Below are 23622 nucleotides of genomic sequence, written 5' to 3'. Positions count from 1 at the left end.
ACAAATTAACTTTACCAGACAAAAACCTTAGAGTCAGGCTTTATTCCTTTCTCTCATCCCAGATGCTTGCTGTCAGGAAATCTTGTTAGCACTACCTTTAAAACATATAAAATCTAATTACTACTCACTACCTGCACTGCTACCACCCTGGTCCATGTCACTATTATTTCTAACCTTGCCTCCTACGCTCAGGTTTAACACTTGCCCCTTTAATGTATTCTCAGCATAGCAATCAGGAAGATTTAAAAATATAAGTCAGATCGTGTCACTTCTTGCTCAGAATCTTTTAATGGTTCCCTATCTCACTTATAATAGAAGCCAAACTTTTTACAGTGGCCTTCAAGGCCCTACAAGATCCAGCCCTATGTTGCTTCCCTGACCTCATCCCCTCTCTCCTCTGTCCTTATTTTGCTCTACCTTGAATACATCAAGCATGCTTCTACTGTAGGGTCTTTGCAATGGCTGCTTCCTCTTCCTGGAATATTCTTCTCCCAGTTATCCCCCATGGTCAATCTCCCATCAGCTTCCCCATGGCCCTTCTGTGTGTTTGAGAAGAAGAGTGCCTCTGAGGGAATTAGTTGTGCTGTAAAAAGTGAAGGATAGAGGGACAAGGATATGGCAAATGTTGAAATCCTATTGGTGAAAGAGAGCCAGTGGGTGAGATAATCCTAGACTTATTAGCTATTCTGAGTGGTAATGAAAGACTTAAGCAGAAGAGACTTGTAGCACATCAGTAAAGATGAGGCAGCCTTTAGTTAGCCATTGGAAAAATTCATAAATCAGGGTTTGTAATTTGAAGGTGTCTTCGCTTATTAATATCTTTTGTAGATAGTAGGTTTGGTGTCCTGCTGCTTAGTTTTGATTTAATTATATGCTTTTCAGTTTAACAGAGAATAGGTCAAAGAACTGCTTGAACATCATTTTTGGAATCTTATTATAAAAGCTTAATAGGAAAATTCAATTATTTAATTTCTCCTTTGAGTATTAGAGGAAAATGTTTCTGTTGTTAATCTTGTATGTTTCATCAACTAAGAAAGTGTTTCCTGTCATTTTACCATAGCTGATAGATTTCAGAGTCTAACCAGTATTTATCTCATACCTGTTTAGTCTTCTGTACCTTTTTGATTTTGATTTTTGATTTTTAAAAAAATAAATTTATTTATTTATTTTTGGCTGTGTTGGGTCTTTGTTGCTGCGCGAGGGCTTTCTCTAGTTGCAGCGAGTGGGGGCTACTCTTCGTTGTGGCACGCGGGCTTCTCATTGTGGTGATCTCTCCTGCTGTGGAGGACGGGGTCTAGGCGCGCGGGCTTGCTTCAGTAGTTGTGGCTCACAGGCTCTAGAGCTCAGGCTCAGTAGTTGTGGCGCACGGGCTTAGTTGCTCCGCAGCATGTGAGATCTTCCCGGACCAGGGCTCGAACCTGTGTCCCTTGTATTGGCAGGCGGATTCTTAACCACTGCGCCACCAGGGAAGCCCCCTTTTTGATTTTTAATTGTAGGATTTACACTAGGTTTAATTTTGTAAGTTGCCAGAATCGCTTATGGAAGTAGACCTAGTTGACATTATAAAATATTCTCTTATTAAGAGGGTATTATGTTTCTCCATGTCATAGTCAAGAAAAGATTTGCATGTCCTTTCTGTGGTTCTTCCATATTTGTTTATTTGCACACCATTTTCTCAGAGGGAAGAGTAAATGAAGAAATGATGGTTATAGGAAGATATTAACAGAAAAAGTGTAGCCAGCCATAAGATTAGTACATGAAGTATATACCATAGGATCTCAAATCTGACTGAATTTCTCATTAGCCAACACTAAGGAAAGCAAAGTTACCTGCATGATTCACTTAAGTTCATAAGGTAAAAACAGACCAGTTGGGCTTCCCTGGTGGCGCAGTGGTTGAGAGTCCGCCTGCCGATGCAGGGGATGCGGGTTCGTGCCCCAGTCCGGGAGGGTCCGACATGCCGCAGAGCGGCTGGGCCCATGAGCCATGGCCGCTGGGCCTGCGCGTCCAGAGCCTGTGCTCCGCAGCGGGAGAGGCCACAACAGTGAGAGGCCCGTGTACTGCAAAAAAAACCAAACAAACCAGTTTTTCAGGGGAGAAGCACAGTTAATCCCAGTACTAAATTTTGAGTATCTCCCATGGGTCCCTATAATAAGAATACTTTGTGATAAAAGTAGGTACCTGGGGCAAGAAAGTACAGTAACTTTTAGGATCAGCTGTGTTTGTAGATGTAAGAAGTATCATTTGCTTTCACAAGAGTTTAATGTTAGTCAGTGGTTCTTAACCTTTTTGGGGTCATAGACCCTATAACATTTTTATGTAGTTTTATTGTGAATTTGCTAAACATGTAAATTCTGAACTCATCTTAAGAGATTCTGATCCAGCCGGTCTGTGGTAGGTTTTATAAATGTATATGTAAGCACCATCCTAGGTGATCCTGATGTAGGTTCTTGTTAGACCATATGTCTAGAAACTGCTTCTGGGAGCTCCCCTGGTGGCGCAGTGGTTGAGAGTCCGCCTGCCGATGCAGGGGACTGCGGGTTCGTGCCCCGGTCCGGGAGGATCCCACATGCCGTGGAGCGGCTGGGCCCGTGAGCCATGGCCACTGAGCCTGCGCGTCCGGAGCCTATGCTCTGCAACGGGAGAGGCCACAACAGTGAGAGGCCCGCGTACCGCAAACAAAAAAAGAAACTGCTTCTGGAATATAATTTCAGGGAGTTCGAAGATTACATTCAGTACACGGATCTTATCTCATATGAGTGAACAACATTCTCAACAATTGTATGGTGAAAACAATAATGAGATTCATAGGGGTGTTTGGTGCTGCTGTATTAGAAAATTAATGATTTTTGTTGAAGTTTATTGATCAAAGCAAGTCACATGGCCATACCTAACTTGAAAAGGAACAATACTCATGAGTAACACAGGTGGGGTGCCCCCCCTTCTCTTTTTAGTAATGAATTGATTTTTTCCCCCTTAATATCGAAGCACTTTCACATCACTGGAATAAACGTGCATGATTATGAGGTATTATTTAATTGTTTAATTTACTAATATTTTTTAAGACTTTTGCATCTATATGTTCTAATTAGATTGGTGTACAGTTACCATTTCTTGTTCTCTCCTCACCAGTTTGGTATCAGGGTTTTGTTAGCATTATAAAATGAGATGAGTATCTTTCTGTTTTTTTTTTCTTTCTCAAGTTTCAGAGTTTATATGGATTTTCGATATACTTTTTGTGAGGAGTTTAGGGCACAGTCTCTACACACAAGACCACCCTCACTTCTGACATCAGCTGCAAATATGGGAGGTTCCCAAAACCCTGAGGTTCAATAATTTGTTAGAAATATTCATAGATCTTACTGAAAACTGCTTTGCTCATGGTTATGGTTTATTAAGGGAAAAGATACAGATTAAGATCAGCTAAAGGAAGAAACAGTGTCCAGGAGGGTCAAACACAGAGCTTCCCATGTCCTCTCTGGTGTTGTCAGGTCACATTTCTCTCCTTCCCTCATTAAATGACAGGGTATATAAGTACTGCCAGCCAGGGAAGCTCACACAACCTTTGGTGTCCAGAATTTTTATTAAGGCTTCATCATGTAGGCATTGCTCATGTGGATAATCTCAATCTCCGGGTTGATTGACCCGAACCCCCTACCCTAAGTCATACTGTTGGCATTTCTGGATTGGCCTGCTTCCTAACACTGTATGGATTTGCCAGTCCCCTCCCTGAATCACATTGTTAGGTTATCCAGTATGACCCAGGGCTCCAGGCTAACCAAGACTCTCTTATCAGATATAACATTCTCAGGGCCCAAGGATATTACCTACTAGAAGCCAAGGGCAAAGGCCAGACTGGCTCTTTGGACAAGGCCAAATTCTTTGCTTCACACTTTCACATAACTGGTTTTTTTCTTTTATGGTTGTCTTCCTGTGATTCTTTGATACCAGATTAAGTTATAGGGATTCCATTATGGAAAATTGGTTCTTTTAAATTTCTTTAGGTGTCTCTTATGAGATAAAAATAACAGACACTTCTGATTTAACTGCACTTAAATTACTCTTTTTTTTTTTTTTTTTTAAGAATAAAGGTTCTCTTCAGTTTGAAGACAAATGGGACTTCATGCGTCCAATTGTTTTGAAGCTTTTACGCCAGGAATCTGTTACAAAACAGCAGTGGTTTGATCTGTTTTCGTAAGTAGTCCATTCATTCTGCCTTTTTGCTAACATAAAAGAAAATTTGGTGGCTATATTCAAATGGAATATTGGCTCCAGATTGGACTGTTTACCTGTTTGAAATTATTACTGATTGTATTGGGGGTCCCCAAGACCACCCCTAGGTTCAGTGATTTGCTCGGAGGACTCATAGGACTGAACATAAAGTCATACTCACAGCTATGATTTATTACAGCTAAAGGATACAAAGCAAAATTAGCAAAGGGAAAGGTACATGGGTTCAAGTCTGGGGAACAGGCACAAACTTCCAAGAGTACTCTCCCAGTCACACAGGACACATTTAATTTCCCCAGCAGCAAGATTGACAACATATGTGATATGCTGTCACCAAGAAGCTCTTTGGAGACTCAGTACCCAGGGTTTTTATTGGGGGCTGCTCACATAGGCAGCCTCTGCCTGGCATGTACCAAAATTCTAGACTCTCAGAAAGAGCAGGTGTTCAGTGTAAACCATGTTGTTTGTACACACAGGTGAGGCACAGTGAGCCATTCTCATCATTTCAGGAAAATTTTCTATCAGTGTAGGAAACTGTCAAACATTTAAGTTCTCAGATCCCAGCCAAACAGGCTTTTCTAAGGAATACAGTCTCAGATCTGTTATGTTAACTCTTAGCCTTTGGCCAGAATGTCTTTACAGCAAAACTGTTACCAGTAGGACACCACCCCTGCCCCCATCCCCACCCTCGTGTGCAGCAAGGTAAGACCAACTTGTAGTATTGATCTCAGTTATGCCTTTTAGAGGGCCTAAATTTAGTTAGTTAAAATAAATCCCACCAACCATGAGGTTTATCTTAGAAAAGCAGGTGGCTTTCTCCTTCAGTTTCTGTATGGACCTTTTACATGGCCTGAGGCATCAATTCAGGCATAGCACAACTATGGCCATAAAGTTGAATTCGACCTGAAAATTTTCCAGGGTTGAAGCAGTGTCATGATAGGGTACATACAAAAAGAAGTATAATTTCAGAGGACCCACATGGTACCCCTGGAAACAAAGAGCTTGCACTTTTTTAGGTACTCCAAGCAAGACATAAATTAGATAGTATGGGTTAACAGGGCCCTCAATGTGTCCTCCCATGGGGCCTTTCACTTTAGAGTTCTCAATCTAGTTCATTTAATTCAGTTCAGACCTTGTTTTCAGACAGACTACCTGAAGGCAATTAGCCCCAAACAGTTTGTTTATCCACGACACCATTTCATTTGCTTCATAGTGTGGATGACATTTAGAGGTGTTCTTTGTGGAAGGTGTAGGAATTGGGGCTGCTCTCAGCCATCTCAGAGTACTGCTAGGTGTGATTGAAGCGCAGCATTCAGTTTGAATTCAAAGCACTCACAACAGCATGGAAAGCCAACACCAGGAGCTGGGAAAGCTTTCAAGAATACTTACGAAAAACTAAAATCATTCATGTCCTTCTCCCTGGTGCCTCACCAGGTGCTGAGTTTTATTTTTTCTCCCTTATAAAATCAGTGTGTCCCATTCAGTAATGAAAGCTTTTCATTTTTTTCCCAATCACCCAGACCTGGGGGAGGAACAAAAACATTTTTATAGAAAAACATTTTTATACAGCTTAACTAGAAAGACATATGTTTAGGAATTGGTCTGGATGAAATCCCAAATTTTCAGAAATTTTCCTAATAAGTTTACGTCGCCCCCCACCCCTTTTGTCCTGACCATTTACCTAGTGAGCAGCCTGGAAAAGATCAGTTCGTTTCTGGAGATAGCTGTGTTTAATAATGAAGTTGCCTTACTAAGGTGTGTTTGCAAGGAAGGGTGATGCGAAGGTGAGGGAAATAAAATTAGGTTATTCATTCATTGTTGAAAACTGCAACTAATCCAGAAAGCTGGACACAAGTCCATAGCAGTGAAACATCCCTGAGAGGGGATCCTGAATCCAGTCTGTAAGGAGCGAGTATGCTTTCTCCCAACTTGCAGCTTTTAGCAGTAACCACAAGTTAAGAATGCACTTTAGGTCTGTATATCTGATACAGAGGCTATCAGCAGCTTGATTTCAGATGGCCCCATCAGAGAATGAGCCCTTTTCTGTGGGCATCTGCAAGTAATTTAGATCTTCCAGCCAGAATCCATGACGTTTTTAGTTTATGGCTTCACAGAGGGTGTCTTAAATCTTCAACAGTCCACAAGTCAAAGTCCTGTTCACTGAGCATATGCCTGCTTTAGTTCAGCGCAGCTTGTGTTGAGGTTTAAATAGCCCAATGTCAGACAATATCAGGTTTCAGCTTAGAGTTAGATCCAAGCAATTAGGATTTGTGAATTCAGGATTCCAAAAGGGCCAGTGACTTTTCTCAAGCAGTGGCAAAGCCAAGATGCTGCAGACCAGTCGTTTTCTAAGTCCAAGTGACAAGCAAGACTTTTCTAATCCCCTTTTATTTTGTCAGTCTTAGAGTTCAGATTAATCCACTCAGTAATATGCACATCATGCTGGAAAATCATCAGCCTTTCAGGGTCAGACATCTGATTTCACAAGAGCTCAGTAGCAACTAAAAACTGCTTTTTAAAACTCCAGAAGTGTATTTCTATTGGGAAATTTCTTATGTTTTCATGTTGTCTCCCTTTTCTCTGAGATGGCAATAAGTAGAAATAATAGTATCCATTATGGAGATTTATTTGTTCAGTTTCCAGTACTCAAAGAGTTCAAATTCTAATCCTTTCACCAGCAGTAAAAAGCAAGGAAATTGTGTCTCACTAACTTTAAAAAAATTTTTTTTTATTTATTTACATTTTATTTTTGGCTGCGTTGGGTCTTCATTGCGGCGAGCGAGGGCTACTCTTCATTGTGGTGTGCGGGTTTCTCCTTGCAGTGGCTTCTCTTGTTGTGGAGCTCCGGCTCTAGGCGTGCAGGCTTCAGTAGTTGTGGCTCGCGGGCTCTAGAGCACAGGCTCAGTAGTTGTGGCGCATGGGCTTAGTTGCTCCACAGCATGTGGGATCTTCCCGAATCAGGGCTGAAACCCATGTCCCCTGCATTGGCAGGTGGATTCTTAACCACTGTGCCACCAGGGAAGTCTGTCACTAACTTTTTATTTTGCAACTTTTCCTGATTGATGTGATCCCTCTAGGATTTATGAAAGTACAAGCGTATAATATTTTATATCTTTATTTATCATACATCCAGGTGCAATAGCCAAAGAATACAAAGCCATCTTTAAAACTTTCCCTGCCTCTTTTTTCTTATTACAGATTTATTCAAACTCCTAGCAATAAATTTAGCATTTACAATATTAACATTACAGTTGCTGGGAGATCCTGACTGGAATGTAGGAGGCATGGAGAGGTTGCTGAAGCAGCAGTAGTTAGGCTGAAGAAACAGCTGGAATAGTTTCCTCTCCCTTGGTTATCTAAAACTTTCTCCAGCCCTGAGACCTAATGTAACTATTAATTCCTCCTGCTTGGAGGAGAGACCAGCACAAACATTTAACATTTTTGGTCCACCCAAAAGCTTACATTTGAGAACTTTTGGGCCTTTTCTCTTATTTGGAGGCAAGAACAAAAACCAAAGTCATCATCCGTTCTGGGCTTTTTCTCTCCTCACTTGGGTCAGCATGGCCAAAGCAGCTAGAATATTTAATGAGCCAACTCTCTTGGGGTTGGATCTATCACTTTCAAATTTCATAGGTAACTTTTACCTTTCTCACAGCAGATAGCAACTCAGCTGCTGATTCATACTATGGTTGATTTCATAGCCATGCAAGTAGCAGAGGTTCATCATACTACCACTTAAACCTTCCTTTTCTCAAACAGTGCTTTCACCATGTTTAATGAATCCCAACCAACCATGTCAGTGGTCTTAAGACCACCCCCAGGTTCAGTGATTGTTAGGAAGACTCATAGGACTCAGCATATAGTTGTATTCATGACTATCATCTATTACAGTGAAGGATACAAAGCAAAATGCAACAAAGGTGCATGTGGTAAAGTCCAGGGGAAACCAGGTACAAGTTTCCAAGCATCTTCTCCCAGTGGAACATATCCACTTAATTCCTCCAACAACTAATTGGGACAACACATGTGAAATGCTGTCTACCAGGGAAGCTTCTTTTTTTTGTTGTTGTTAATATTTATTTATTTGGTTACACCTGGTCTTAGTTGCGGCTCGCAGGCTCCTTAGTTGTGGCAGGCAGGCTCCTTAGTTGTGGCACGCTGGCTCCTTAGTTGTGGCATGCAACTCTTAGTTTCGGCATACATGTGGGATCTAGTTCCCTGACCAGGGATCCAACCTGGGCCCCCTGCATTGGGAGCGTGGAGTCTTATTCACTGTGCTGCTAGGGAGGTCCCCAGGGAAGCTTCTTAAAGACTCAGTGCCCAGGGTTTTTACTGAAAGAGCTGGTCACAAAGGCAGCTTCTGCCTGAGGTGAACCAAAATTCCAGATCCTAGACAAAAAGCAAGTGTTGAACATAAATCAGATTTTTTACATAACAGTTTAGGCACAGTGAGCCATTCTTATCAGGAAATGGTGAGAACTCTCACAAAACCCAAGTTCCTATATGTCAGCCAAGGGCCAACCTTGTAACCATGTCTTCCTAAGGATAGTAGTTTCAGACTTGGTATAATTTCTGTGTGTGTGTGTGCACTAGTAAAATACTGTATCAATGAGTTGAAGACGTATGACTGAATAATCTATACACATTAAGCTGCTGTGCTCATTTTTTCTCTTTATTACAGAAGAAAATAGTCTAATCCTAAATAACATAGAACTTGTTGCATAATATTAACTTATATCCATGATTCTGCCTTTTGAGAAATTAGAATTCAATAAGAAGCAGCTGAGACCTTTTAAAAATTTCATAGCATTCATGTATACGTATATTTTTCTTAAATTATTTGATTAAATGTATTTTATGAACAATGTGTTGAGTTTGTGTTAATAATATGATTTATCATGTAGAGTAATGCTTGTTCTCTGTGCATTCCTGACTGGAAAAAGGAGCATAGTGTGATGGTGTTTCCTGCTTAAAGTATACTTCTAAGCAGAAATAGTACTTGCTACAGTTAGTGGCCTCAGCACATTGTTTTTAAAAATCCTTGATCTCCTTGGAGTTACCCAAGGCTGCTCAATATGTAATCCTTTTAAGTTAAAGGATTCCTGTATGTCTTATCATGCCACACCAAAATTATAAGACCTACATTAATTAAAACCTTTCCAAATTTTAGCCTATTTAGCCATATTAATTAATAACCTTTAGGTTAGGTATATCTTTCTAAATCTAAGGTACTAAAATAATGTTTTGGTATTAAACTACATTTACTATTTGTTGCCCTTTTCTCATAACCTGTATCATTATTTTTCAGTAGGGGTACTGTTGGTGTTTTGGGTGGTTATAAGATTGTTCTGCATACTGTGGCATGTTTATCACCTCTGGCCTTCACCCTCATAAACTCTAGTAGTGGATACTTTCTGTGTACTCCTCTCCCTACGCCTCATTATTGAAAGAAAAAAAAGCTCTCACTTCCACATGTCTGAGGCAGTACCTCCCTCAGTTGAGTACTGCTGCTTTAGATGCATGTTGTTTGGTTTGACTCTGGTTTGTGAAATTGAGGCTAAAATTTAAAAATAAATTATTTTCAACTTGTGAGACTTTATTTTTAAGAAAATTTATCTTTACTACAAATAATTTTTTTAGTGTTTTTCTTGTTCCTAAGCTGGTTTTTATGATACCACTTTCTCCTGTTTTTTCTATCTCTTGTCTACCTCATCTCAATCAGTCTAAGCTGATTCATCCCTTTTGTGCCCGTTAAGTGTTGGTTTCCTTCAGAGTTCTGTTTTTTTTCTTATTCTTTTACCTGAGTTCTCATCTATTTAAGCAATCCAGATTATTCTCCAAACTTCCATACCCATGTGACCTATTGTTTCCTGCATACTTAAGTTCCATAAGTACTCCAAATTTAGAGTGGTGAAAATCTGTTATTTATAGTCTCAAACCAAAAATCTGGAAGCTGCCATCAACCCCCTGTTTTTTTACTTCTTCATATCCACTTGATTACTAGATTTCATAGACTTTTAAGTACCTCTTGAATTTCTTTCCATCCCATCTGTCTTTCCCCCCCACTCTCTTGCCTGAATGATTACAGTAGTCCTGTACCTTCTTTGTTGTATTTCTAGTTATCTATTGCCACACAACAAATTACCCTGAAGATTAGCAGCTTAAAAGAACAAACATTTATTATCTCACAGTTTCTGAAGGTCTGGAATCTGGTTGCAGCTTAATTGGGTCTTTCTAGCTCAGGATCTCTTAAGAAGTTGCAATCAAGCTCTAGGCAAAAGAACTAGGCCTATATTCACCTAGGAGTGAAAGATCTTCAAAGCTTACTCATGTGATTGTTGGCAGGCCTCAGTTCTTCACTAGCTGCTCAGTTCCTCACTGTGTAGAACCCTCCATAAAGCTGTTTACTGTGTGGCAGCTTGCTTTCCCCAGAGCAAGAGAGAGTGTTCCCAAGACAGAAGTCTTGGGAAGTTACAAACCAGTATTTCTTTTCTTTTTTTTTTAAATTGGAGTATAGTTGATTTACAATGTTGTGTTAGTTTCAGGTGTACAGCAAAGTGAATCAGTTATACATATACATATATCCTTTTTTTTTTTTAAGATTCTTTTCCCATATAGACCATCTTAGAGTACTGAGTAGAGTTCCCTGTACTATACAGCAGGTTCTTATTAGTTATCTATCTTATATATAGACCTTCATTTCTTCTGTATGCTGTTGATCACACAGACAAATGCTTTGTACACTGTATGGTGTACAATGCTTTGTACACTATACATGGGTATGAATACCATCCAGGAGACGGCGGTCATTGGGGGCCATCCTAGAGACTGTGCCTTCAGAGGAAATAGATGATGCAAGGTTTAGAAGATAGCTCAAAAAGCATTCTAGCTTATATCATTAGAGAGGAATAAAATGAAAGAGACTACTTTGAAAATGAAATAGTCAAAATAAAGTCCTTTGAAATAAAAAATAAAAGAGCTAAATAAAAAAAGATTGAATTAGTAATACAAAAAATAAAACCAAAGAGTTCTCCCTGAATGTAGAGCAAAGTATGGAAAATTAAATAAAAATGAAGACATACTGAGGACAGCTCTAGAATTGGGCTAACTTATACTTAAAAGGGGTTCCAGAAGGAGAGGACAGAAAGTAGAGGAGAGGATATAGCCCCAAAGGATAAGAAGAAAATTTCCCGGGGCTGAAATCTTGTATCTCTCCACCCAACCCTCCAGATCTTCATATTGAAAGTGCTAAAAACCATGCCTACTCATGTCCTTAATTTCAGAATTCCAAGGATAAAGAAAATAATCTAATTGTTGGAGGGAAAGTTACCTTTCAAGCGAAACAGACTGTCCGCACTCTTTTCATTGGCCAAATTGGATGCAGGAGGCTGATGCAGTTTTCTTTAAATATTTAAAGGGAAATTATTTTGAACTTAGTATTCTCTACCTAGTCAAGTTTTCAATCATGTTTAAGGCGAGATGAACATATTTTCAGACAAGTAAGTATTTAGAAGATTTAAGGATCCTGCAGAAATGAAACAGATACCCTTTCCTCCACTATTACCAACACTGACCATTAAAGAAATTGAACTTTACTGAACTAAACTGAAGGAGGTACTCTTGAACTAGGAATCCTGACCATGAAATGAATATGAATAGAAAAAAGCAGACACTGTCTATCCAAAACTATTAAAAAGTACAAATTGAAACATTTTAGCTTATAAAAATTGTCCCACAGAACCAACTGTGAAGTAGAACACAAATACAGCACTCCGAACTGAGTTCAGTATCCTCACACAATCATGTGGGGTTATAAAACAAACTTGAACTGAAAATTCAAAAGCTAAGGAGAGAAATCAACAAAAGTGGAGGAAATAATGAAATGAAAATTGAACTCAGAAAACAAATAGAACAAGACAAAATCATATCAGAAATCGATCATCTCAGTAGATGAAGAAAAAACAGATAATCTTTCCAAAATAAAACAGAAAAATGAAAATATTATTCTTTAAACTGATAAAGATCATCTGTAAGTAATCTAGCAACAATATCCCAGTAATAGTATGTTGGAAGCATTCCATTTAAATTGGGAATAAGAGCCCAGTCTCCCAGCCTCTCTTGGGAGAATGAGGCAGCTTGAGGGCTGTGGCTGAGTTGCGGTTGCTGGGTGACAAGTCGGAGCCGGGACAGGTATAATGGCAGAAACTGCTTCTCCACTGAATCACTTTGTGCTGGCTAAGAAGGCAATTACAGCAATCTTTGACCAGTTACTGGAGTTTGTTATAGAAGGATCACATTTTGTTGAAGCAATGTACAAGAATCCAGAACTTGACCGAGTAGCTACTGAGGATGATCTGATAGAAATACAGAGGTATAAAAATAAGCTTTCCATCATTGGTGAGGTGGTGTCTCGGAGACACATGGAAGTGGCATTTTTTGGCAGGACAAGCAGTGGGAAGAGCTCTGTTATTGCCATGTTGTGGGATAAAGTCCTCCCTAGTGGAATTGGACATACAACCAATTGCTTCCTGAGTGTTGAAGAAACGGATGGAGATAAAGCCTGTTTCATGACAGAAGGGTCACATGAAAGAAAGAATGTGAAGACAGTTAATCAGCTGGCCCATGCCCTTCATATGGACAAAGACTTGAAAGCTGGCTGTCTTGTACATGTGTTTTGGCCAAAGGCAAAATGTGCCCTCTTGAGAGATGACCTGGTTTTAGTGGATAGTCCAGGTTCAAATGTCACTACAGAGCTGGATAGCTGGATTGATAAGTTTTGCTTAGATGCTGATGTCTTCGTTTTGGTTGTAAACTCCAAATCAACTCTAATGAACACGGAAAAACAGTTTTTTCACAAGGTAAATGAGCGACTTTCCAAGCCTAATGTTTTTATTCTGAATAATCTTTGGGATGCCTCTGCATCAGAGCCAGAGTATATGGAAGATGTATGCAGACAGCTTATGGAAAGATGCCTACATTTCTTGGTGGAGGAGCTCAAAGTTGTGGATCCTTTAGAAGCATGGAATCGTATCTTTTTTGTTGCTGCAAAGCAAGTTCTTAGTGCTAGAAAGCACAAAGCCCGGGGATGCCAGAAGGTGGTGGGGCACTTGCAGAAGGATTTCAGGCAAGATTACAGGAGTTTCAGAATTTTGAACAAATCTTTGAGGAGTATATCTCGCAGTCAGCAGTGAAAACAAAGTTTGAACAGCACACTATCAGAGCTAAACAGATACTAGAAACTGAAAAACATAATGGATTCAATAAACATGTCAGCAGCAGAGAAAAGGGTTTATTCAGTAGAAGAGAGGGAAGACCAAATTGATAGACTGGACTTTCTCCGAAACCAGATGAACCTTTTAATACTGGATGTTAAGAAAATAATCAGGGAGGTTTCAGAGGAGGTTGCAAATAAGGTTTCATGTGCAATGACAGATGAAATTTGTTGACTCCGTTTTTGTTGATGAATTTTGTTCTGAGTTTCATCCTACTCCAAGTGTATTGAAAGTATATAAAAATGAGATAAATAAGCACATAGAAGATGGAATGGGAAGAAATTTGGCTGGTCAGTGCACCAATGAATTCAATGCTTCAATGCTTCAATCCCAGCAAGAAATTATTGAAAATTTGAAGCCATTACTTCCAGCTGGTATGCAGAATAAACTACATACACTGATTCCTTGCAAGAAATTTGATCTCAGCTGTGACCTAAATTGCCACAAGTTATGTTCAGATTTTCAAGAGGATGTTGTATTTCATTTTTCCTTGGGCTAGTCTTCCCTTGTCCATCGTTTCTTGGGCCCTACAGATGCTCAGCGGGTGCTTCTAGGATTATCAGAGCCTATCTTTCAGCTTCCTAGATCTTTAGCTTCTACTCCCACTGCTCCTACCAATCCAGCGTCACAGGAAGAGCTCATTGTTACCTTAATAACAGCATTAGCTTCTCTTACATCTAGAACTTCTGTGGGCATCATTGTTGTTGGAGGAGTGATTTGGAAAACTGTAGGCTGGAAACTCATATCTGTTTCATTAAGTATGTATGGAGCTTTGTATCTTTATGAAAGGCTGACTTGGGCCACCCGTGCCAAGGAGAGAGCCTTTAAACAGCAGTTTCTGAATTATGAAACTGAAAAACTGCAAATGATTGTTAGCTTCACAAGCGCCAACTGCAGCCATCAAGTACAACAGGAAATGGCAACCACTTTTGCTCGCCTGTGCCAACAAGTTGATACTACACAAAGACATCTAGAAGAGGAAATTTCTAGATTATCCAAAGAAATAGATCAATTGGAGAAAATATAAAACAATTCAAAGCGCTTAAGAAATAAAGCTGTTCAACTTGAAAACAAGCAGGAGAATTTTACTAAGCAGTTTCTACGTTCAAGCAGTGAAGAAGAATCTTAACAATAGAGATTACTTTGGTGATCATGATAGGAGAAAATGGAACTTGGAAGATTGGGACAGTTATTTTTATGAAGTGACTTTAAATATGAATTCTACTAACTATACCTAAATAGCAAATCCTTGAGTAGATCCTGGTATTGATCTATCTCAGGGTGTTTGCATTTCTGAAAAGTGTTGTGATGTCTCTTTTAGTTTTAATTTTGGGTAAAGAAAAATCCTTTGATACGAGAAAATGATGAATTAGTTTAAAGCAAAAGAACCAACTCTGTGACCCCTGAGGGGTGAGGCCTTTCTCTTAATTAGGGCTCTCTTTGTTTTTGATTCTGAAAAACTCTGCTTCCTGGCATCCAGGAGTTAGAGAATGCTCCTTTCGTCTTCTTTCTCAAAACGAATTTTTGATGCCTACTTCAACGGGAATAGTCACATTTTTGTTTTGTAAACTGCATTGCTCTAACCACAAAGGAGTGTGGAAATGTTCTTGAATGTATTATTTATGCAGGTTACAATCACTTTTGCCATCCTGGCAGGTGTGTAAAACACTAATAAATAATACTGTTCTTACTCTCTCTTTTATTCCCATTAAAACTGATATAAAACAGTAAAAATAAAAATAAAATAGGGAAGAAGACAAAGTATCTGCACACTTCATTTTAATTTCCTCTAGGTTTAGAAATTTGTTGCCATAGAATTGTAAGTAGTATACTTATATTTTATATGTGGTCATATCTCATTTTTTTATCCCTAATCCTACATATTTTCTTTAATATTCATATTAAGGAGTTGATCCATTTTATAGGTCTTTTCACATAATCAAGCTATAAAAATTACTTTGATACGATACATCAAAACATATTGGATCCAACTGTGCCCTGCTTAAATGCTAAGGAGTTCATAGCCTTCGATGCATATATTAGACAAAAAAAGCTAAAAGTGCATGGTCTAAGTAAACCTGAAGAAAGTAGAAGGAAGGAAAGACAAAAAAGGAAAGACAAAAGACAAAATGAATGAAATACAAAATAATTGTGAATAGAGAAAAGAAAAAAGGTAAAAATTTGTTATTTGGAAAGAATAATATTTATTCCATTTTTGTTTATTATTGTGTTTATCATTTGCTTCCTTATCAGTGTTTTCTTCCTGGTCTCTTCGATTTATTTTGTCCTTTGTCTGATTTCTTAGTTCTTTTATTGAATTCTTAATTTTAAAATTCTTTTTAATATTTTTCTTTACAATGAAAGCTTTCAAGCTACACATTTTTTCTTAATATTGCTTTTATCGTCACCATAGTTTCTACGGTATTCAGGGTATTCCTTTTTATTAGTTTTTGGCTGCATTGGGTCTTTGTTGCTGTACATGGGCTATCTCTAGTTGTGGCAAGCATGGGCTACTCTTCATTGTGGTGCGTGGGCTTCTCATTGGCGTGGTGTCTCTTGTTGCAGTGGCTTCTCTTGTTGTGGAGCATAGCTCTAGGCATATGGGCCCAGTTGTTGCAGCACGCGGGCCCCAGAGCGTGCAGGCTTCAGTAGTTGCGGCACATGGGCTGTAGGGAGCGCGGGCTTCAGTAGTTGTATCGCTTGGGCTCAGTAGTTATGGCTCTTGCGCTTTAGAGCACAGGCTCAGTAGTTGTGGCGCATGGACTTAGTTACTCTGTGGCATGGGGATCTTCCCAGACCAGGGCTCGAACCCGTGTCCCCTGCATTGGCAGGGGGATTCTTAACCACTGCGCCACTAGGGAAGTCCCTTTATTTCTTTCTTGATTGTTAGTAATTTTTCTTTTTGTTTTTTGTTTTCCTTTAATCCATGCATTATCTAGGAGCTTAAATTTCTAGATAGTGAAATTTTTTATTATTTATTTATGGGTTATAATCAGAGAAATAGCCTATAAAATTATCTTTTAAAAATTTTGTATGTATGCATGTGCTCTTAGGAAAAAATTATCTTTTTGTGAGTTGCAAGAATCTCTACCTAATAAATCATAGCCATTAATTGTTTTGTTTTTTTTTTTTTTTTTTTTGGCTGTGCCATACAGCTTGTGGGATCTAAGTTCCCTGACCAGGGATTAAACCTGCATCTCCTGAGCTGGAAGGCAGATTCTTTACCACTGGACCACCAGGGAAGTCCCCAGAATACCTATTTTTTGCACCAGGGTCACACTATTTCTTTTACTTCCTGTTTAACTTGAGGAAGTTGAAACCTTTGGAATACTTCTTACCTCTTCTTCTCTCATCCCTTCTGTCTGTCCTCTTGAAACCTTTAAAAAGTTTTTACTTCATCATTCTCCCACTCCCCAACCCCTTGATTTTTCTAATATAGTTAAGTATTTAAAAAGAATTCCCTGGGGGACTTCCCTGGTGGCGCAGTTGTTAAGAATCTGCCTGCCAATGCAGGGTACACGGATTTGAACCCTGGTCCAGGAAGATCCCACGTGCTGCGGAGCAACTAATCCCGTGTGCCACAATTACTGAGCATGCACTCTAGAGCCTGTGTGCCACAACTGTTGAAGCTGTGTGCCTAGAGGCTGTGCTCTACAACAAGAGAAACCACCACAATGAGAAGCCTGTGCGCAGCAACAAAGACCCAATGCAGCCAAAATAAATAAATAAATAAACAAATAAACAAAATATTTAAAAAATAAATAAATAAAATAAAAAACAAAAAGAATTCCCTGGGACTTTCCTGGTGGTCCAGTGGTTAAGATTCCACACTCCCAATTCAGGGGGCCCGGGTTTGAACCCTGGTCAGGGAACTAGATCCCGCATGCCACATCGAAGATCCTGCACATGGCAACGATCATCCAGTGTGCTGCAACTAAGACCTGGCGCAGCCAAATAAATAAATACATAAATAAATATTTAAAAATAAATAAATAAAAATAATTTCCCTTAACAGCATGTCTCTTTTTAAAAACACTTAGTTATGTAATCCAAGAGACTGTGTTGTTATCCAGATTTAATTTCAGATATTTATTGCTCATCCATTGCTCCTTCCCTTTTATGTTGAAGTGCCATTTTATATAAAAGATAAAGTGCATGAATGAGAACTACATCCACCTATATGAGTAAAGAGTAGAAACGTGTAGAGTAAAAAAATTATTTGAAAAAATTATTATTTGATATAATTTCTATAACGTTCAGAAACCCTCATAGTATGTTGTAAAACTTGAAAATAAAATGACAGATTTCAGGCTTAGTTACTTCTGGGGATGGATGAGAGTAGGATTAGGGAGAGGAACATAGAGGTCTTTAAGGGTATTATCATGCAGTCCTCAAGTGTATTATAATACATTCCTCAAAATATGTATGAAAATTGACCAGGAGACTTGACATGTTCATTGTGTGGTGGTGAGAAGTACTGTGTTTCAAATAAGAGTGTATTGAAGATATTCTTCCATGATGTAACAACATATAGGAGCACCTGGAGGTTGAGGAAAGGGAGCTGGAGAAGATGTATTGATCACAAGTTTGACTCTTTCCTGGGTACCCAACTCAACACCATTCCCTCTTGCCTTGTGAGACTCAAGTCACGTTTGAGCCCTTCTGACATGTACCTGCAGTGGGTTTGAGTAGGCAGGGATACTAAGGTAGTCCTATTTGGGGGAGGTATGGAACTCCTTTGATGGGTGACTTTTGCTCTAAAACTCTTAAATAGCTTTACCAAACTTTCTTAGAACTGCTGTGTAGTCTAAGACTCTTGCTACCCAACCTTCATCCTTCCTACTCTTCCCTGCAGGGATCAGACCAGCATTGTGAGCTTATCTTTTGCCCAGCTTCCTGTAGCTCACTTCCCATTGTCCCTCACAGGCATTACCCTCAATAAATCTCTTGCATGTCTGATCCCATCTCTTTTTTGGAAAACCTAAACCACTGCATGGGTCAATATGTGTGAAGTGCTTGGTACATCGTAAGCAGTCAATACATGCTAGTTTGTGTTATAGTAAATTAAGTAAGAGATGATGGTAATTTTGATTGTGGTAGTGGTGATGGGTGGAAATGTCCAAATTGGTGAGACATTTAGCTGATGGATACAATAGGACTGTGATTGAATTATAAAAGGGTTAGTTTGCCCAGTTTCTTGCTTATCACTCCCCACTTCACACTTGACAGCCAAGCCACACTGATTTGTTAATAGTTCACTGTATACACCCTAGTGATCTACAGTTCTTTACTCACATTGTGACTTCATAAAATATCCTTCCCCCACCCTCTTTTGCCTGGCAAAATCCTACTTGTTCTTTGAGGTAAGCTTAGGAATCAACTCTTCCAGGGAGTCTTCCCTTTTTCTCTTTACCTGTCACTTCCATCCTTACCTTCTCCTTGGGTTCCTAAACCATCTTATGTTTATAGGCTTAGTAGTCGTAAACATATTGAAATATAATCAATCTATTTTTGTATCAGTTTCTTCTTTTAGGCTCTAGATTTCTTTAGCCATGAGGTGAGATTGCAGAGATATTACAGGGGTCAAATAACCATTTTGTACTTTATTCAAAGTGTAATGGGAAACCGTTGGAGGATTTTAAATATAGAGGCAATAAGATGTAATTTGAGTTTTTTGATGATCACTTTAGCTACTGTTGGATGGATTAGAGGGGTGCAAGAGTAAATTAAGGGAAATGGTTTGATGTGGGCTCTAGAGCCCAATTGCCCGTGTAATTGCCATATACTAGCTGGGTAATCTTGGGAATGTTACTTAACCTTTCTTTGCCTCAGTTTCCCCATCTGTAAAATGGCAATAAAATAGTACTACTTCAGGGTTGCTGTGAAGGTTAAGTGAGTTAAAACAGCTTAGAATAGTATTTGGCATATAGTAAGCAGTTAGCTGTTACCTATTATCTTGTTATTTAACAAATATTCGTGTGCTTACTACATCTGCTCTGGGCCAGATACCACTATTAAGCTGAATTTATTTAACAAATGATGAAAGCAAGTTCAAATTAATATGCAGACAGAACTTTGGATTATAATTATGTCCCTAAGAATCTGAATGTAAAACAGACTATTTGGCCATTGTTATAATGTTACAATTCTAGAGATATTTTTTGTTTTTTTTTTGACATTTTTTTATGGTAGGGGCTCTATAAAGTACTGGGGAACATTTTTTGAATAAAAGAATCCCCAGTATAAGACTCTATCCTTTTGTTATGTTTCCCTGCTCTATAATATAGTAATTTAAAAATTCACTCTGTGAACATGTATTAATATTAAATATATTTCTATAATGAATGACCTTTGGGTAAAATATGTCAGCTTTATAGTTTAAAGAGCTTTTGTTTCTGTTTATTTTAAATAAAGGAGGCAAAGTGGTAATTGATGTGTAAATGTGATGAATGTATGGGCGAAACTAGGAATTTTGCTGTAATGGTATTTAAATTACAAATTTTCTAAAAAAGGATAGTTTATATATATTGTGTTATATATTAAAGGATTTATACTTGTCTTTGCACAAGAAAATATTGATATTATTTAACTTTGGGAGTCTGATTGGGAGATCCTTTTATAATTTAAAAATTTAATCAGTAAGTGGCAAAGATTTAAGGAAAGCAATGACAAAATAGAAACAAACGTTTGTATATGAGACAGCTTACAAAGAATGCTTGGTTCATGTGAATGGATTCAAGCACCCTTAGCATGGTCCATGGAAACTGTATTGAAACAGAACAGAGTTCTGTCTTTGTTCTTTTTCCAGTGTTAATGTTTGTTTACCTGCTTTATTTTTACAGGGATGTACATGCAGTCTGTCTCTGGGATGATAAAGGCCCAGCAAAAATTCATCAGGCTTTAAAAGAAGATATTCTTGAGTTTATTAAGCAAGCACAGGCAGTAAGTTTTGCATCTATATATTGTTTAAGACTTTACTCAGAGAATATCTTATTTTCTGATTTGAATTTAGGGCTTCCTGAAGTAATTTTAAAATATCACATTAACTTTTGACACACTTGCTAAATAAATTTTTTAATGAAATGATTGTCATTTGTTGTTTTCCCCCCTTCCCTCACTGACATTTCTTTCAAAAGAATATATTATTATCCTAAATTAAAAGGTGCTATAAAAAGAATTTCATTTTTAATACATTCTTTAGAAATCCCCACCACTGTTATTTTTTGGCCACACATCAGTTCACATAAATCTTTTTTTTCCTCACAATTAATACCTCTTTTCAAGTTCACAGCAATTTTCTTCAATTCTAAATACTCTCCAACTGTAATTCTTGGACTGTCCTTTGCATTGCTGCTGCTGAGCTGAAATTCAGCACTCTTGAGTTGATGATATATATAAGTGTTTAATATTATTGAAATGAAGATAGAGCTCATTTAGCCATTAGGTCAGTTATGCAAGAGCTAGTTTTGTTTTTGTCTTTATTAACACCTTTGTCTTTTGGGAAGAATTAATGCAGAGGTAAAGTATTATTTCAGATCAACTCTGGCATCACTAATGCATCCTTTACCACTTTGAAGAAGGGCCTAAAGACATGTGATTATTTTCCTTTCTATAAAATGAAGTTTGAAAACTAGAGAGCTAGAATTTCTTATTCTTTATTTGGATTTTTACATCATTGTCTTGTACAACATTAGTAAAAGTCTGTTAGAAATCTTGTTAAATATTAATAAGTGTTAGCAGTTGGAAATTAAAAATGAATATATAACTTAAAGGAAGATACTGAAATTGAATATATGATTGGTATATATTTAATTCTGTTAGTAGCCACTACCATAATAAAATAAGAATGATGTCGCATTGGTTATTACTTACAAAATGAAATGTTTTATTGATGATACCATTAATTCTGCTGTCTTGATCAATGATTTTTTAAAAATTAGAGTTTTATAAGGAAATTATCTTTTTTTAGGAAATTATCTTTTAATGAAAATAAAGCATCAGGTTTGCTTAGAAAAATTAAATGTTTCAATATCACAGTTTAATCAAAACGTACATTTTTCTAGAACTGATTTAGGAAAACAGTTTCTTCTTGCATTGGAAAGCATATCAGCTTATCTGTTTATGACTTTTGGTGAAGATAAATTATGTTTATTTCAAATTGATAGAGCATTATTCTTTATTTTCTGGAAATAGGCTCATAAAGAATCATCTTAGAAATATTTAGAAATATACTTCACACTAGAAAACAAAGTATGTTCAGGGTTTGGAATGATGTTTGGAACGATCCAGGAAAGTTTGGAATGTAGACCTTAGCAAGAACTCGAGGATGGGATTTAGTGCCACTAATTCAGAGCAGTTAAATTGCAGGACTGCCAGTGCCAGACATGGGTGTATAATTTTAAAACATTTTAAAACTTTTAAGAAGATCTAGCTTCGTGGGTTCACTAGTCAATTACTAGACTAATTGAGTTTATCCTGTTAGGAAGGACCAAATCTCCCAAATAGGACAGTGAGCATTAAAATGTTTATTATAGCATTATTTAAAATGACAAAAAGGAGAAATAAAAATAAATATGCAATGCTTGGAAAGTTATTAGGATATTGAATTTTTTTCTTGTTTTTTTGTTTTTTTTTTTCTGTTTTGTTTTTAAGATTAACGTAACCCTTCTATTTATATTGGGTTGGCCAAAAAGTTCGTTCGGGTTTCCCATAACAACATATGGAAAAACCTGAACAAACTTTTTGGCCAACCCAATACATAATTCTTAGCAATTTGGGCTAGGCTCATATGATTTTGCCTGAGCTTATTAATATGGCAGCAGTAAGGCTCTGCAGGGACTGGATGGTCTAAGAGAGCTTTTCTCATATTCCTGGTGTTTGGTACTGTCCTGGCTTCCCTCTGGGGCTTTTTCCCCCTCACATGGTTTCTTGTTCTCAAGGAAACCACTTGCAAATCTCTTCAAGTCTTGGCTCAGAAGTCTCACAGTGTCACATCTACAGCATTTTGTTGGTCAGAGTTAGTCACAGGACCAGCTAAAGTCCAGTGGTGGAGAAATAGACTAGGATCTTAAAAAAAAAAAAAATTGAGATATAATTTACATACCAAAATTCACGCTTTTAAAAAGTGTATAATTCTGTGTGTTTTAGTATATTCATAAAGTTTTACAACCATCACCCACTAATTTTAGAACATTTTCATCAGCCCAGATAGAAACTCTGTACCCATTAGCAATTACTTCTGCATGACCCCCCCTCCCCCCCACTTTGGCAAACACTAATCTACTTTCTGTCCCTATGGATTTGTTTATTCTGGACATTTCCTATAAATGGAATCCTACAATATGTGGCCTTTTATGACTGACTTCTTTCACTTGGGATAATGTTTTCAAGGTTCATCTATATTGTAGCATTTAGCACTATTTCATTCCTTCTTATGGCAGAATAATATTCCGTTGTATTGTGCTGTATTTTGTTTACCTATTTATCATTGATAGACATGGGGTTCTCTTCTCACTACTTTTTGTCTGTTTTGAATAATGCTGCTATGAACATTTGTGCATAAGTTTTGTTTTAGGTACAATTGACACATAACATTATACTAGTTTCAGGTGTATGACATAATGATTCAATATTTGTATATATTGCAAAATGATCACCATAGTGAGTCTACTTTCACATCTGTCACCATACGTAGTTACAAATTTTTTTTCTTGTGATGAAAACTTTTAAGACTTACTCTTCTTAGCAGCTTTCAAATGTGTACTACAATAATATTAACTGTAGTCACCATGCTGTACATTACACCTCTGTGACTTTTTAATTTTTTAAATTAATTAATTAATTATTTTTTGGCTGCATTGGGTCTTCATTGCTGCATGTGGGCTTTTCTCTAGTTGCAGAGAACAGGGGCTACTCTTTGTTGCAGTGCGTGGGCTTCTCATTGCGGTAGCTTCTCTTGTTGTAGAGCATGGACTCTAGGCATGCGGGCTTCAGTAATTGTGGCATGCACCCTCAGTAGTTGTGGCTTATGGGCTCTAGAGCGCAGGCTCAGTAGTTGTGGCGCATGGGCTTAGTTGCTCCGCGGCATGTGGGATCTTCCTGGACCAGGGCTCGAACCCGT

General features: G+C 38.0%; 2 protein-coding genes across 2 annotated transcripts in view; both read left to right on the top strand.

The window, feature by feature from the left end:
- Positions 1–23622, top strand: part of CUL5 (cullin 5) — a 101906-nt gene that overhangs the window by 15474 nt on the left and 62810 nt on the right. Inside the window, exons 2-3 of the mRNA XM_007110694.4 lie at positions 4085–4194; positions 20345–20444. Of these exons, the coding sequence (XP_007110756.1) occupies positions 4085–4194; positions 20345–20444 (210 nt within the window). The remainder of the gene's footprint in view (positions 1–4084; positions 4195–20344; positions 20445–23622) is intronic.
- LOC102977637 (mitofusin-1-like) lies at positions 12340–15091 on the top strand. The gene is given in 4 exon segments (XM_055091615.1): positions 12340–13308; positions 13311–13467; positions 13469–13669; positions 13671–15091. Coding segments are annotated over 4 exon segments (2202 nt in total). The 5' UTR covers positions 12340–12425; the 3' UTR covers positions 14632–15091.

The sequence above is a fragment of the Physeter macrocephalus genome, chromosome 16 (assembly GCF_002837175.3).
Source record: "Physeter macrocephalus isolate SW-GA chromosome 16, ASM283717v5, whole genome shotgun sequence".
NCBI lineage: Eukaryota > Metazoa > Chordata > Mammalia > Artiodactyla > Physeteridae > Physeter > Physeter macrocephalus.
This window is presented reverse-complemented; position numbering and strand designations above follow the sequence as displayed.